The sequence below is a fragment of the Terrapene carolina genome, unplaced genomic scaffold (assembly GCF_002925995.2).
Source record: "Terrapene carolina triunguis isolate 2854851 unplaced genomic scaffold, T_m_triunguis-2.0 Scaffold236, whole genome shotgun sequence".
Taxonomy (NCBI): domain Eukaryota; kingdom Metazoa; phylum Chordata; order Testudines; family Emydidae; genus Terrapene; species Terrapene triunguis.
In genome coordinates this window covers 9017986-9033174 of record NW_020664587.1, presented here as the reverse complement: position 1 = coordinate 9033174, position 15189 = coordinate 9017986, and the positions used below count along the sequence as shown (strand labels likewise).

At 52.2% G+C, this 15189-nt stretch overlaps 1 protein-coding gene across 1 annotated transcript; it reads left to right on the top strand.

Annotated features, from left to right (window-relative positions):
- Positions 1 to 5921: 5921 nt before the first annotated feature.
- LOC112108987 (T-box transcription factor T-A-like) lies at positions 5922 to 13527 on the top strand. The gene is made up of 8 exons (XM_024203325.2): positions 5922 to 6106; positions 7559 to 7823; positions 8334 to 8468; positions 9896 to 9957; positions 10364 to 10425; positions 11173 to 11352; positions 12132 to 12246; positions 13281 to 13527. The coding sequence occupies exons 1-8, from the start codon at positions 5922 to 5924 to the stop codon at positions 13525 to 13527; spliced, it is 1251 nt and encodes a 416-aa protein (XP_024059093.2).
- Positions 13528 to 15189: the final 1662 nt, after the last annotated feature.

Here is a 15189-nt window from a genome sequence, read left to right as displayed (position 1 = left end):
GCGCCCCAGAAGCGGCCAGCAACAGGTCTGGCTCCTAGGTGGAGGTGCGCAAGAGTCTCTCCGCGGCTCTCACCTGCAGGCACCCCCTATCCAGCTCCCATTGGCTGATTCCTGGCCAATGAGAGTGCAAAGCCTGTGCTCGGGGAGGGCATACGCATCAACTTCATGGGTGCTCTGGGGCTGGAGCAGCCACGGGGAAAAATTAGTGGGTGCTCTGCACCCCCTGGCAGCCAAGCTCCCCGCCTCGCCTCACCTCCCCCTCCTCTGAGTGCACCGCGTGCCCACTCCGCCGCCTACCTTCCAGCGCTTCCTGCTGGCTGCCGCCAAACAGCTGTTTGGCGGTGTTAGCATGCTCCGGGGGGGGGGGGGAGGAGCGGGAACATAGTGCGCTCAGGGGAGGAGGTGGGGAAGAGGTGGGGCCGGGGCGGGGATTTGGGGAAGGAGTTGGAATAGGGGCAGAGAGGGGGCGGAGTTGGGGCAGGGACTTTGGGGAAGGGGTTGGAATGGGGGCGGGCCTCATGGAAGGGGTGGAGTGGGGACGGGGCCAGGGGCAGAGGGGAGGTCGAGCACCACAGGAAAGAGGGGAAGTCGGCACCTATGGAGGCGGGAGCAGTGCGCGGAGCTCCATGGTCCCCCTGCCTAGGAGCTGGACCTGCTGTTGGCCACTTCCGGGGCGCAGCGCAGTGTCAGAACAGGTAGGGACTAGCCTGCCTTAGCCAGGCAGCACCGCCGACGGGACTTTTAATGGCCCGGTCAGCAGTGCTGACCAGATCCCCCGTGACCCAGTGCCTTACATTCTGTGACCCAGTACTGGGTCGCGACCCGCAGTTTGAAAACCACTGGCCTAAAGGCTCAGAGACCAGAAGGCAAAGAAAAAGAACCAGTTTTTAAAAAAAACCTCATGATTTTTGAATGCTTGGGCCAGCGATGCTGCCTGCTGTACGAGCACCCCGACCACTAAGGAGCTGCATGTCTGCAGGAGAGAGCGTTTTCTGTTGTAGACCTGCCCTGAGGGGGTACAGACATCACTGCTGAGCTCAGCCCAAACCCAGAAACCTCTCCACACCTCTGCTGGGTCTGTGCAGGGCATCCTGCTGCCCCTGGACAAGGGGAAGGTGTGGTCCTAGGATCCAGATTCAGTTCCACCTCCCACCCCCATGTCCTTCGAATGCCGAGCAGCTGCAGCTGGCAGTCAGCATAGCTCCTTCCCTGTACCGAGCTGGCTGCCAAGTTTAGAGGCTCTTAGGGAGCTGAACACAGAGGGAGTTGTGGGAGGATATCCCTGCAGCCTTCAGGTTAAGAAGCTGTGATCTACCCAGCTCAGGGTCACCATTATTTCCAGGCACTTTCACCACCTGCCCCCTTGCACTAGGCCAGTGCTGTCGTGTTTGGGTTGCCAAGCTCGCAGGGGCATGTTTACATTCAAACAGAAAATGGATCTCAATTTAAAAATAAAAGTGAATGTCATGGACACACTTCTATTCCCACTGGGAACTGGCTCTGGATACTTGTGTGTGTGTCACATATACACACACACACCCCGCCCCGTCCTGTGGACTCACATATTCTCAATCACTTTCTTGTGAGATTTGGGACCATGAAGCGTAAAGGAAAAGGAGTTGGGGGGATGGGGCGAGATCTCCAAACTCAATCAATCCTCAGACAGGCTGCGGGTTCAGGGCCGGGGTAAAGGTTTGGGTCACATCTCATTTTATCCCAACTGATTGGCCATGGTGCAGCTGCAACAGAAATGACCATCTGGGGCCCCACTGTCATGCATAGACTTGATAACTCCAGGGAAACCTCCCATCTCCCTCTCCCACAGTGGGAGATATCACCTCATTGGGTCCAGATCTCTCCCAAATACCCCTGGTGGGGGACATGATTGAGTGGCCACTCACAATGAGAGGTCTCCACAGCAGCTCACCCAGAACCCCACCGATCCTTGCCCCGCTGTTCACCCACCCCGTATGGAAGCTTGAGCTCAGCTGAGCTGCTGGCTTTGATCCCCTCGCACTGTGAATGGCGTGAGAGATTTCTCAGCTCTCTAGTGTAATTCCCAGCACCAGCGTGCTGAAGATTAGGCTATTCTCACCCGGGCTTCAGGGAGTTTGAGTCACTCCAGGCAGAAAATGTCATTCCTTGCCCTGTACCAGCTCCCTGTGTCCTGTTAATCTGCATGCCAGAGCATCTTCCGTTGTTTCCAGATGAGCCCCAGCAGAGGTTGTTTGTCCTGTGAGAATCTGATCTGTTGCTAATTCTCTTCATCCTCTAAAAGGTGGGGGGTGATTAGGCAGAGAGATCCAGGTTTCCTTGGTCCCACATGGAAATGGGGGGGAGAAGAAGAGAGGCAGGAAACATCCCCCGCTCCTCATTCAAACCTGTTGGTGGGAAGGCTGAGATGCCTTTCAAGCAGTTTCTGTATCCGCCAGTGAGAAATCAGGCAGGTGCTGTGGGCACATGAGCAGAAGCAATGGATGGGAAGTTCTGCACCACCACATGCTACTGCCTCTCACTCATTGCTCCTCTGGGTGGCACTGGATGTCATCCAGGCCTGCGGCCAAAGGAAAAATCTCTCCCCACATGGCATCACGCAGATGATCAGGTGCATTGTGCTTTTTCCCACCTTCTTCCAAAGCATCAAGTTGTGGCCACTGTTGGAGGCAAGACACCCAACTCGATGGGTCGTTGGCCAGATCCTGTCTTGCGGGCCCCATGTTTGAATAGACTAGAGACAGACTCAAGCCACATGCTTTAAATCTGGATTTGCAACGCCCTTCCCCCATGCTCCACAGTGCAGGAGGTGGGGACGTGAAGCTTTGGCTGCTAAAGGGAAGGCGGGAGGGACACATGAACGAATAAAGTCATCTGCAGGGTAGAGAACAGAAATCGGATGGAAAAGACGGACCAGGTCAGTGATTGAGGGGAAAGGAATTAGAATCTACTTCCAACAGGGCTCCGTTTAGCTGCGTGCTAAGTGCATTTTCATTATGAACTTTGAGACGGACTTAATCAATTCAGCATGACCAAGACCTGGGCTCCTGATTCATTGTTTTCATACGTGCTGCCCTCCCTCTCCAGCCACCATCCCAAGCCGAATATTTGCTAAGACTCCATGACACTTGAGCCAATGTCCCGGCCCCCAGGGTCCAGCACCCTGCAATATTTCACACATGGGTGATGACGGATCATTGCCGCTGTGCAGGAACCTCTAACTCCTCAGACGTCACAGCCAGTGAGAGCACAAGGCGAGGCCAAGCAAAACTCAACAGAGGAAACTAGAATTGTAAAGGCACTGAGCTGGGAGCCAGGAGATCTGAGTGCAATGCTTGTCTTTGCCACATACTCCAAGTCACTTATGCTCAGATTTTCAACGATGCTGTAAGGGATTTGGACACCTTAATGGGACTCAGGTATCCAAATCCTCTAGGCAGGTTTTAAAATGTCAGCCTTAATCTCTCTGGGCTTCAGTTGCCCATCTGTAAAAATGGGGTAATAACCATTTGTGGGGCCCCCTGTGGCCTGGGGCCCCAGGCAATTGCCCTGCTTGCAACCTCTTAATCCTGGTCCGGCAGGCTGCAAAGCAAAGTTTGGAAGGAACTTGGCATTTCCTCACGGCCTTGTTCTCCTGACAGGACCCACCACGTATTACAAAAACTTCACACTCTGATGGAAGAAACGTCGGGCATAAAGCAAAGCTAAATGGCTGCCAATATCCTGAAACAGAATCCACAGCGTGGACCCTGCATCATCAGCTCACTTCTCCAGAGGCTCAAGCTACTTCCGTGTTAAAAATCCCAGCTCCCCAGCCCAAGGGCAAACACACACATTTCACTGGCCTGCAGAAAAGCCAGCACGCCAGCTCCGTGCCTGCAAACAGAGCGGACAGAGGAAAAATCCCTCAGAGTCCTCAGAAAGATTAGAATAGAGCCATCCCAGAGAGAGCAATCCCACCTCATTCCTACTCACTAACCATGTCTCAGGCAGACATGGGCCTGATCCCACATTCTGGCGCTTTGGGCAAGACCAGAGCCACATCTAAGCTTCATAACTTGGGCGTTTCTATAAAGGGAACCCCAAATTCAAACGCTCTCCAACTCTGCCCTGGATCCAAACTGGGCTGCTCTGGCCCATCTCTGCCGTTCACTTTGCAGTGCCCTGGGAGGCAGCGAGGGCTCAGGGCACATGGCTCAACAGCAGGCCCTATAAAATCAACTGTGTTCGAGTTACAGCACAAGCAAGCGGCTGAGTTCCCCACGTCTGCGCATGCTGGTGCTCCAGACACACTCGATAGGGAGAACATTTTCCACCCCAGCAGGTGTGGTCTAGTGGTTAGTGCAGGAGGGTGGGAGCCAAGAGACCTGAATTCTGTTCCTAACGTGCTGTGTGACCTTGGGCAAGTCACATCGCTGTTCCGTGCCTCAGTTTCCCCATCTGGATGATACTAGATTTATCATAGACTATCCCTCACAGGGATACTGTGCGGATAAATACATTGTTTGTGAGGTGCTCAGGTACTCCAGAGATGGGGGCTAGCTAAGCGTCTAGGCAGAGGGTATTTCCCTATCTCACAGTGGGGTTGTGAGGCTTCGTTAGGTTAATATTTCTATTTATTATTCATCTTGTGGTAGTGCCTAGGCGCCTCAGTCGTGGAGCAAGCTCCATTGTGCTGAGTGCGGCAGAGACACGGAACAACAAGACAGACCCTGCCCCGAGAGCTGACCAGCTAAGGTGTAAGCTTCGTTACTTTGAAAACACAAAGGGCTCCAGAAGTAGTACTAGCCTTTTCTCTGCAGAGCCGTGCCAGGCACCAGGGCCTCAGCCCCACGACAATAAGGAGGTGGGGTGCACCTGGGGTGTTTGGGTTACACGTACCGGAGCCCTAGCTGGTCACTGGTGTCTAGCAACCCTTAGACCTCCAGGCAACGCCTTGTCCAGACTCGAGCCACACATGCAAAGTGGGATTTTAACCCTTTTACTCAGCACTAATGTCGGGCCCCTTGTGCGTTTAGTCAAGCGACTAGACCTGAGCCCAGCCTCTGTGTGGGTGTGGCACTGGGATTGAAGCACGTGCTTTGCTGAATCAGGGCCTTAAACAGGATTGTTACCGCCATCAGAGCAGGGAAAGGCAGAGATTCCCCTCCCTTAACTCGCTCTAAGCTCTCAGTCACTGCCCGGCTGGGGCAAGCAGCATTTCGCCCCTTGCTATAGCTTCCTGTGGCAATGTGCTAGATGTATTTGCCAACGTGCTATTGAGACTTTTGCACAGTTTTGTCCTCCCTCCCCACCCACCTTCCAGGGATTTCATAGGGGAAAGGGAGATCCTGGGGCAGAGGGGCGCAGGTGAGGGAGAGGTGGAAGGGGCTACGGCACTCCCCACCCCTCAAAGCTAATAGTTTCCTCGCTTAACGACTCCCTCAGCTGGTGTGTTAGAGGGGCTGCCTTTACCTGGACGAAAGGTGCTCGGCGGTCAATGGCAGGGCGATCTCTTCCCATCACCTGAACCGGGGGAAGCAGTGGTTGCAGGGACAGGACGGAACCCATCTCCAGAGCAGGGACGGAGATTGGGTTTCCCACTGAGTTTCACATAGACATCAAAGCTGCTCCCCCTCCAGCTGGGAGGACAGCACACTGACCAGCCATACCTCCCCCTCCCCTCCATCCCCAGGCTGGCCAATCACCGCCTCACCTCTCTGGGAGGGGGCACCTGCTAGCTCTTTTTAGCCAATGAGAAAGGAATCCTTCCCCCCAGCCTCCACGTGTCCTGCTGAGGGGGGTGGGGGGTTTAAAATCCCAGAAGGGTCTCCACCCCCTCCCCAGTGAGTCCCAATGACAAAAAGGTCTGGGCCTGATGCTAGGTGCTGGGCTCCAGGGCTTTGCTGTGGGATTCCCAGAGTGAGGCAGCGGGGAAGCCAGACACCATGAGCTCAGTCCCCAGCCACCAGTGGCTGGACCATGTCTTCAGCGCGGTGGAGAGCGAGTTGGAAATGGGCCCCGAGAAAGAGGATGCCTCGGAGAGGGAGATCAGGGTGGTGCTGGAAGAGAAAGAGCTGTGGATGAACTTTAAGGAGCTCACCAATGAGATGATAGTCACCAAAACTGGCCGGTGAGTGCAAAGAATTCTTTCTACCCCTCCTCTGAGCTGTCCGGAGGTACCCTCTCCTTCCACCCCTCTAGCTCCCTCCCTTAAGTATCTTTAAGATGCCCATCACCAGTGCCTCCAGGCCCCAGATACCACTGATCCACCAGGACCCTGTTCACCTCCTAGCCCCCATTTATGCTGCTCTTTGCAGCAGGGTGCTCACGCTTTGTCTCCAGGAAGCCACCACTGGTTGTTTTGTGGCTCTGAGCTCCTTGTGGCAGGATCACCAGACATGGGGGGCTGGGAGGGGAGGTCTCTCTCCCCCCACATTAGGGGGTAGGGGCCAAGGTCTAGGAAGCACCTTATTTTAAATCCATAGGGCTTTAGTAGAGCTGCATAGCTACATTAGTCTGATTTGTACAAATTCCCCATCAGGGACTTACGCTTTACCTGGGCTGTAAATAGCAAAGTCTTTGTGCTGGCCCTCGGCACAAGGCTGAATTTCACCTGGGCTAGACGGAGACAGAGAGCTGTTGCAGAGAAGATGGCTCTGATGGATTCCATTGCTTGGACAGTTATGTAGTCGGGCGGCGAGGACTCCGAATTTACAAACTGAGGTGTCTTCCCCACCCCCACCCCAAGACTGATCGAGGGAAACGAGAACAGACTGATCACTTTGATCTGATGGGAGGTGAATTTAAAAGGGTCATTAGTTTCCCCTCCCTGTTACGGGAATGGGACAGACTGGTCTGTTCTGTTTGAAAAGAAAGAAAACTGACAGCAAACAGATCCATTTATATTAAAATGAAAAAGAAGGTGCTGCCCTTACTTAAACCTTCCTGGTAACGGCTGTTACTTCTGGCATCCCCGGCCTTTCCAGGCCATTTGTACCAATTCACCCAGACTCTGGCCCTAGCAACACAGCAAGGTTCACTCTGCCAGGGGTCGAGACAAGGTTTACTCTTGCCTGGGGAGCTGGGCCTAACCTTTGTCACCCCCAAGTTATGGTCCTGTGCTGTAGCCCCGTCTGCATAGGCAACACCCAATCACGTTCTAGCACGGCCAGGCAGGCCTGTTGGAACACTGACGTGGCACGCGAGTTACTGGGGAGACAGGTTCAAAGGCTCCAGCTACTTCCCCCTGCCTCTCATTCACACCGACACCCCGAGAAGCTTGGGCACTGCTCAGGGTCACAAGGAGCAGGCTGTGCTCCATGCATAGGAAGGTGAGCAGCAGACACATTCCAGGGAGCAGGACAGTAGGGATGCCTACGGCATGCCAGTGCCACTGTGGGGAGAAGGTCTGTGATACAGGTGAAAGGTTAAGAACTACACTTGTTAAGGTGGCGGGAGAGAGACCAGCGCTGTAATTAAACCTGCGGCAGAAGTGAGTTTGCAACGACAGCTGAGAGGAGCAAAGCAGCCAATAAAGGAGAAGCAAACAACTAACCGTCTCCTCCTCCTATCCCCTGCGTAGGAGAATGTTCCCAGTGCTGAAGGTCATCATCTCGGGCCTGGACCCCAATTCCATGTACTCTCTCCTCCTGGACTTTGTGGCTGCAGATGGGAACCGCTGGAAGTATGTCAACGGGGAGTGGATTCCTGGCGGCAAGCCTGAGCCCCAGAGCCCGAGCTGCGTCTACATCCATCCCAAATCCCCCAATTTTGGGGCTTACTGGATGAAAGCCACCGTCACCTTCAGCAAAGTCAAGCTCTCCAACAAGATGAATGGAGGGGGGCAGGTAACTCTGGAAGGGGTTCACAGGGAGGGGGAGGGCAAGGGGGATAGCCGATCTTACAGCCATCGGGAGAGCTCTAGGATACCTGCCCAAGACAGCAAGTGAAGTTTCTATTTCCCTTATGCCATGGAAAGTATTGGTAACGCTGGAGCAGCAGCATTGGCTTGTGCAGTCATTCTCCAGAGCTTCCAGTGGACAAGCTGGACTTTCAGTTAGTGGCCCAAAGATGCCACTAGTTTGCCCTGAGCAAATACATGCTCCAGTAACTCACTGAGCGCAGTGCAGGAGCCTAGCTTAGAGAATAGCCATGTGGTTACACCAAGGTGGCCATGGCCCTATCGTATCCCATTATCCATGCACCTGCAGGACAGAGTGGAGGAGATACTGCAGGCACGGGGTGCACGGCTCCGGCCTGCATACTGACTGCTTTTCTGGCACCCTGAAAGATCAGGTCCTCCGCTGATGAAGCTGAGCCTGAAGGCCACTGTTTAGCGTGTTTGTTCTGTCCCTCAGATCATGCTGAACTCCCTCCACAAGTACGAGCCCCGCGTCCACATCGTGAAGGTCGGGGGGCCTCAGAAAGCGATCAGCAGCTTTGCTTTCCCGGAGACCCAGTTTATTGCCGTCACTGCCTATCAGAACGAGGAGGTAAGTCGGATAACTATGTCCTGCAGATAAGAGTGCGCTTGGGGTTTTTAATCATGAAAGGCACAGCCCTATAGATCAGAGGCACGTGGACCACTTCCCCTGCAACCGTGCTGTGGTCACCTCTGAGATGGAACCAGGCAGCTGTTTAACAGCACAACATTTCAAGACAAAGTGAAGAACGTATCCAACTGGAACCCTTCCAATACTTTCCAGCACAATGCACTGTTTCCTTTCAGTGTCCACGTTCTGTTCCCACCATCACCTGTCTCCAAGGGCATGCCCTCCTCCCTTGGGCAGATCCAATACACTGCACGTCACTTGGAATCCACTTTCCTTTATGGTGTGTAGATCATAAAGCGACTCCCCCAGCCCTTCATTCCTCTCCCCCAACCACGCAGAGACCTGGTTCACAGGGCAGGGCCTGGGAGAAATCAAACATCTGTTTGTCTCTTACACTCACGCGCTGCTCCCCAAGCCAATGGGAGCATTCTCACTGACGGTCATGGCAACAGGGACAAGCACGTGACACAGAGAACAATCCCTTAGACCTGGGAGCTCGGGGGAAGTGAAATGCTAAACCTAGGCATGGAAGCTGCTGGAAACGAAGGCATTTTAGGTCTCTGCTACTGAAAGCCAGCTCTGCACCTCGGGAAAGGCTGGAAAGTTCACACCTTGTGCAGTCACAGCTGAAGTCCACATAAGAATTAGAGCCAAATCCAGCCCTGATTTACAACCCTATTATTTCAGTGGTATTCCCTGGGATGTAAGGCTGGGTGGAATTTGGTTCTTAATGTGATGCCCTGCTTTGCCTTCCCTGGGGAAAAAAATGCTGCTTCTCTTCTGTTTTTAGTGTAAAATGGCTAGTGAGGCAGCGTTGTCTAATGGGTAGAGCATGTGGCAACAAATCTGAGCATTCTAATCCTGGCTCTGACACTGGTTCACTTGGCAAGTTGACTCCTCTGTGTGTTTCAGCATCCCCACTTGTAAAACCAGGACAGCTCTGAATCTCGGGGGGGGGGGGGGGGGTATTTTGTTAGCAGCTTCAATATGAGAAGCGGTTAGACAAGTGCTTATTAAAAAATAAAAACCACGAGCAGGCATGCACCATTCATGAGCAACCCTATAAACGAACATGTAAATAAGAGGGAGGAAAGTTAGAAAGATTCCCATTTCATGCTTCCAAGGAGCGAAGACAAGTGGATTTTAGGCATTCATGAGAAGCACCTTGAAACAACAGCAAAAGGGTCAAATTCTACTCTGTTACACAAATGTAGAGCCATTGTAATTTGCTTAACGTCAGTGGAGTTAATTGCAATTTGATACCAGTGTAGGATTTGGAGGGGTGTTGGAGATATGAAGAAGGGTCAGGAGTGGCTAAAGGTTTCTATTTAAGAAAGCCGAACTGCAGCCGTCTTCTGTCATTTCAGATCACTGCCTTGAAAATTAAACACAATCCCTTTGCAAAAGCCTTCCTGGATGCCAAGGAGAGGTGAGTGCTGGCTGAGGGAGACCGAGGCCGGCTTGCCTGAATCATTAGCAGTGCTTTGCCCCTCTTGGGCTCCTTTCATCTAAGTGTGATCATAAATGGGAATGACTTAAGCTTCACAATGCCCTTGTGAGCAACTGTCCCCATTGTACAGATGGGAAAACTGAAGCACAGGATAAAACCTCACTCAAGACCACACCAGTACCTCAGTGGCAGAGCCCAGAGGTCCCACCTCACTCCCCCGCTCTGACCACCCAGCCCCCTCCCCCTAAAGCAGCCGAGAGTCAGGATGGCACCTGGGTGTTGTGGCACTACTGTAAAGGGACCCTGTAAATGAACTGTATTTAATGAATGCCGGACGTTGGTTATTAACTGGAGACTTTATTCCCTCTCTGTATTCTCCATGTAGGTGCGAGTCCAAAGACATTCTCGACCCCAGCAATGAAGCTCATCAGGCTGGCTGTTCACAGCGTGAGACTTCCTCTTTTCTGACTGATCTCTGGGACACTAGGACCTGAACACACGAAAGGCCCAATCCTGAAGAGCACTGAGGCCTAGATCCCCCCAAGTGTATTTAGATTCCTAACTCATTTCAATAGATGTTAGGAGTCTAAAAACCTTTGAGGAGCCGGGCCTGAGTGCCCCAACTCTCCCTGGAGTCAGTGGGTGCTCAGGACACTCACAGGACCAGACCCTACCAGCGTTTACAACACTTTCTCGGGTTCCTTAGCCCCTCACTGCTGTACTGGAAACAGGTTCAGGCCGGGATGCAGAGTCCATGGTTTGTATGATCTGCAAATGAAGCCAATAGGACCTCGCTTTGTTGAGATGTGAAATTCTCTCAGGCTCAGATACCCAATGCTGGCCTATAACAGGTATCTGATTTGGGGTCTGTCTCTCGCAACAAGCCCAAAAGTTAGAGACCTACCATTTAAAATAATGCCACCGTTGTTCCTTTCCTGGACATTTTGGAGACTCTGGGTAGCATTTTCAAAAGCAGCGAAGTGACCTTGGCTCCCAAGTCCAATTGAAAACCAATTAGACGCAGGCTACTACATGACTTAGGAACTTCTGAAAATGCTCCCCTTGGTTCCATGGTTTTGTATTTCTGACATTGCTCGTTTCTAGTCCAGCTCTGTGCCATGCCATTGGACAGACCTCTGACAGGGTAGCTGCCTAAGGAGCCCTGAGTTACCTTTAACTATTTTTCTTTCGCAGTTGGGGGTTGGTTTCTGCCAGGCACCAGTTCTTTCTGTTCCTCTCCTGCCCAGTCTTCGTTCTCAGGCAGTCCTGGCCTCTCATCTGGCCACAGCTCATACTGCGAGACACACTCCGGCCTGCGGAACCAGAGGGCCTCACCTTATCCGAGCCCATACAGCCAGATCAACGCCTCACCAAGTAAGGACACCCCAGCCACATTCATCTTCCCAACTCCGGACTGGCCCAGGACTTGGGCTGCCTGTAAAGTTCGCTGCAGCGACTCAATGCAGAGAGCAGGGCAGGGGGAGGGAGAAGTGTCCTCTAAACAGATGGAGCATATTATTAAATGGTTCCCTTAGGGTCAGCTTTTCAGAGGTGCTGAGCCCCAACAGCTCTAACTGACTTCAGCTGGAGCTGTGGGTGCTGAGCACCCGCTGGATATCAGACCCCTCATTGCTGCCTTCACTCGTGGATACCCTCAGGGGAGAAAGGCCCATCTCCACTGGTGAGAGTGAGCACCCAGGCCTGCTCCATGGAGTCCTGTCCAGTGCCAAACAGAATCAGGCTGCTACGCTCCACCCAGGCTGGAGTTCAGTACTGGGGGGAGTCTTTCTATATAGAATTTGTAAAGGGCTTAGACAAAACTTTCTCTTTTAATCTCTGTCTATGGTACTTATCTGGCATCTATTACTGTAGCAGATGAGCACCCCACAATATTTAGTGTATTTATCCTCCCAACTCGGGAAGTGCAATTAGCCCCAGTTCACAGATGGGGAACTGAGGTACACAGAGGCTAAGTGACTTGCCAAAGGTCACACGGGAAGTCTGTGGCAGAGCAAGGAATTTAACCCAAGTCTCCTGAGTCCCAGGCTAGTGCTCTAGCCACTAGGCTATCCTTCCTCTTTATAAATGTAAGTTGCGACGATTATTGTGTCTCACCGTTTGCTCTACATCCAAATAATCTATTTTTGCTTTAGCGAATTATGTAGATAACTCCACTGGCCTCTCCCTGGTGCCTGCCCCTGACAGCTGGCCTGGCCTGAGTCTCTCCAGCTCTATGGGGGTTCTACCCAGCACTGCCTCTCCCACAAGGTACGGCACAGACGCGGATACTTTCTTTAATGAAGGAGAGCGCTTTTATCCCTAGACTAAAGAATGAAGGGAGCTAAGTGGGGTTAAATATCCAGTGGTAGCTGGTCTAGGAGCTGGTTTCGCAGCCCAATTTTAACCACATGGAGGGGGGAACATGGGGTCTTAGTTTAGTCCTTAGCTGAGCATTACATGTATCAGGACACTCAGCAGATTGTCCTCTCTATACGTTTAGGGTTAGAATAAGCCTGACAGCTCAGAGCCGAGGAGCTTGGGCAGTGCCTGGGGGACGGCAGTGATCGAGGGAGGCGGGTATTCAGGAGAGATTGGCCGAGGTTTACTTATAGGTGGAAGAGGGCTCATGGCTTGAGTAGCATGGAGTGGTGCACGTAGAGCGGGTAGCAATGCAGAAATTGGGGGTGCTGAATCAAGCAGGGCTGTGTCTGCAGGGGTAGGTTTGCGCAGCATTTAGGGGAGTGAGCACCAGGTGAACGGAGAATCAAGAAAGCAGGTAAGTTGCAAGCTAAGCTCTCAGCCTGTTCCTAGGGAGGTACAATTTTTTTCTCCCCACCTGGAATTTGCCTTGTAGGGAAGGACAAAGGCAGGAGATGAGCTCCCTGCTCTCCACTGCCAAAGATGTGAGGAGGGAGTTTTGCAGGAGGGGCACCCCCCACCCTGAAGGGGCTTGTCTCCTCTACAAGAACTACCTCATCAAGGGCCTAGTTAAAATGTGTAGTGTGGATGGACCCTAACCATGTTATATCTGTGCCATCAGCCTTAGGCATGTCTCCAGAGGGGTTACATGACCTAGTGACAACACAGCTATGTTCTGCCCATATTGCACATTTTAACCCGTCTCCTGACAAGACTGTGATGCAGTTACAGATGGGCTGTAAGTGCACTCACAAGCCCTCTAGTCCCATCCTGTTTCCACAAAGCTGAGTGACTTTGAGCATGGAGAAGTGTATCAGAATAAGGCGGCACTCCTGGAAGTGAGTGAGATAAGCCATGATGGTAACTCTCTTTTCACTTTACAGTCAGTATTCCAGCCTGTGGTCCCTCACCAGCAACTCTATCAGTCCTGCTACTCAGTCCAGCTCCAACCCCCAGTTCCCGAGAGGCTCTTCGGTCTCTTACAGCAGCTTGGCCTCTGCTATCCCAGCTCCCTCCACATCCCCAGTCTATGACAATGCCCTGGCAGAGGTGCCCTCGAGTGATGGTCAGTATGACTCTGCTATTCCCCGTCTGGCATCCACTTGGGCAACAGTCACTCAGACTTACTGATGCTGAGAAGCTGCCCTCGTTCATCTTCAAAGATAACTGGAGAGACGCCGGCAGAGGGCAAGGAAAGGGGCACTGAACAATGGTGCGAACCTCTCTGCTCTCACAGCACGTAGCTGATTGCATAGTCCTACAAGATGAGAACACATCTCAGAACCTCCATCATTGTTTAAAGGCTGTGGGATAATATGGAAGACGGACTCTTATAGAGCAAGCAGAGGATGATACAGGTGGTAATCTGTGCTCCGCAGCACCAGGGCATATCTCCAAGGAGAGAATTAGCTTTACCCCCATAGTTTGGAAAGCGAAGAAGAAAGATGCAACCTGTCTGACTCTCAGGATGGTGAAGCAAATGAGGGCTGTCTTGTACAGCGCATGTCCCAGCATAGCATGCTGGCTGGCTGGACCTTGTTATCACTTGCACACAGGAGACCCAAACAAGGGCAATAAGATCTGCAAACACGTGTGGGCCAAGATCTTGAAAAGCTGTGTATTATTTATAGAGCTTCATTGTAAATAAACCTTTCTGACAACTAAGCGTTGTTTGCCTTTTGCTGAAGACTGAAACCCTCCGAGTTCTTACCGATGTAAGTGCTGATAAGGGGGTTTGGAGCAGGTATAAGAAGAGGGCATCCTGGCTGTAAATGACCCTCTCAACTTACCGCCTTCTTGCTCCTCCCTTAGGGAAGGAGATCTCGGATACCAAGACTATGGTTCCTCCAAATCAAGCAGCCGACCGATTGCTGTTCCCTAGAAGTTTGGCAAACCCTCTACTAAGGCCTGGTCCACACTAACCCCCCACTTCGAACTAAGATACGCAACTTCAGCTACGTTAATAACGTAGCTGAAGTCGAAGTACCTTAGTTCGAACTTACCGCGGGTCCAAACGCGGCAGGCAGGCTCCCCCGTCGACTCCGCGTACTCCTCTCGCGGAGCAGGAGTACCGGCGTCGACGGCGAGCACTTCCGGGATCGATCCGGGATTGATTTATTGCGTCTAGACAAGACGCGATAAATCGATCCCAGAAGATTGATTGCTTACCGCCGGACCGGGAGGTAAGTATAGACGTACCCAAAGACTAATTATAGGGCAAACCTCAAACTTTAACAGAGACCCTCATCCACACCATAAGCAGTCATGGGCGTATTGTGACTGATCATTACAGCCCCTCCTTCTACAGATTCCTCTACCTCTGCTCTCAGAGCTCTTCAAAATATGCGTATGAGCCTGTGATTCAAATCCTTCCCGGATCCTACTGGAAAACCAAGTGGGAGAGAGGGAGGGGCCAACAACCAAACACCCAACAAAACAATATAGTGCCATAAAATGCAGTGCTTAGAATGCTTAAGAGTCCATCCAGGGAACTAGATCCTGTCCTTACTGGGGCTCATGAGCTCCACGAATCAACAGGGCTTTGCCCCCTCTAGTCAGTGTGATCCTGTGCCGCTGTACTCACTTCACCCTCCACTCCCTGCCTCTTCCCCTACGGTCACAGACCCAGAGCTACAGGTAATAAAGTGACTGGAATAAAAAGATATCTTCATGAATAGTAAGAAATACTAGTCACCATTTCAGGGTGGGTCAAACTTTACTATGCCCCTTAGGAAAGGGGAAGAGCGAGAACACACACTGTGCCTCAGTGAGATGTCATCCAACAAATATAAT

Excerpts from the sequence above, each read along its gene's own strand:
- LOC112108987 (XM_024203325.2), top strand. The coding sequence starts at position 5,922 with ATGAGCTCAGTCCCCAGCCACCAGTGGCTGGACCATGTCTTCAGCGCG. Across the intron at positions 7,824-8,333 it reads AGATGAATGGAGGGGGGCAG|ATCATGCTGAACTCCCTCCA; the intron begins GTAACTCTGGAA and ends TCTGTCCCTCAG. Across the intron at positions 8,469-9,895 it reads CTGCCTATCAGAACGAGGAG|ATCACTGCCTTGAAAATTAA; the intron begins GTAAGTCGGATA and ends CTGTCATTTCAG.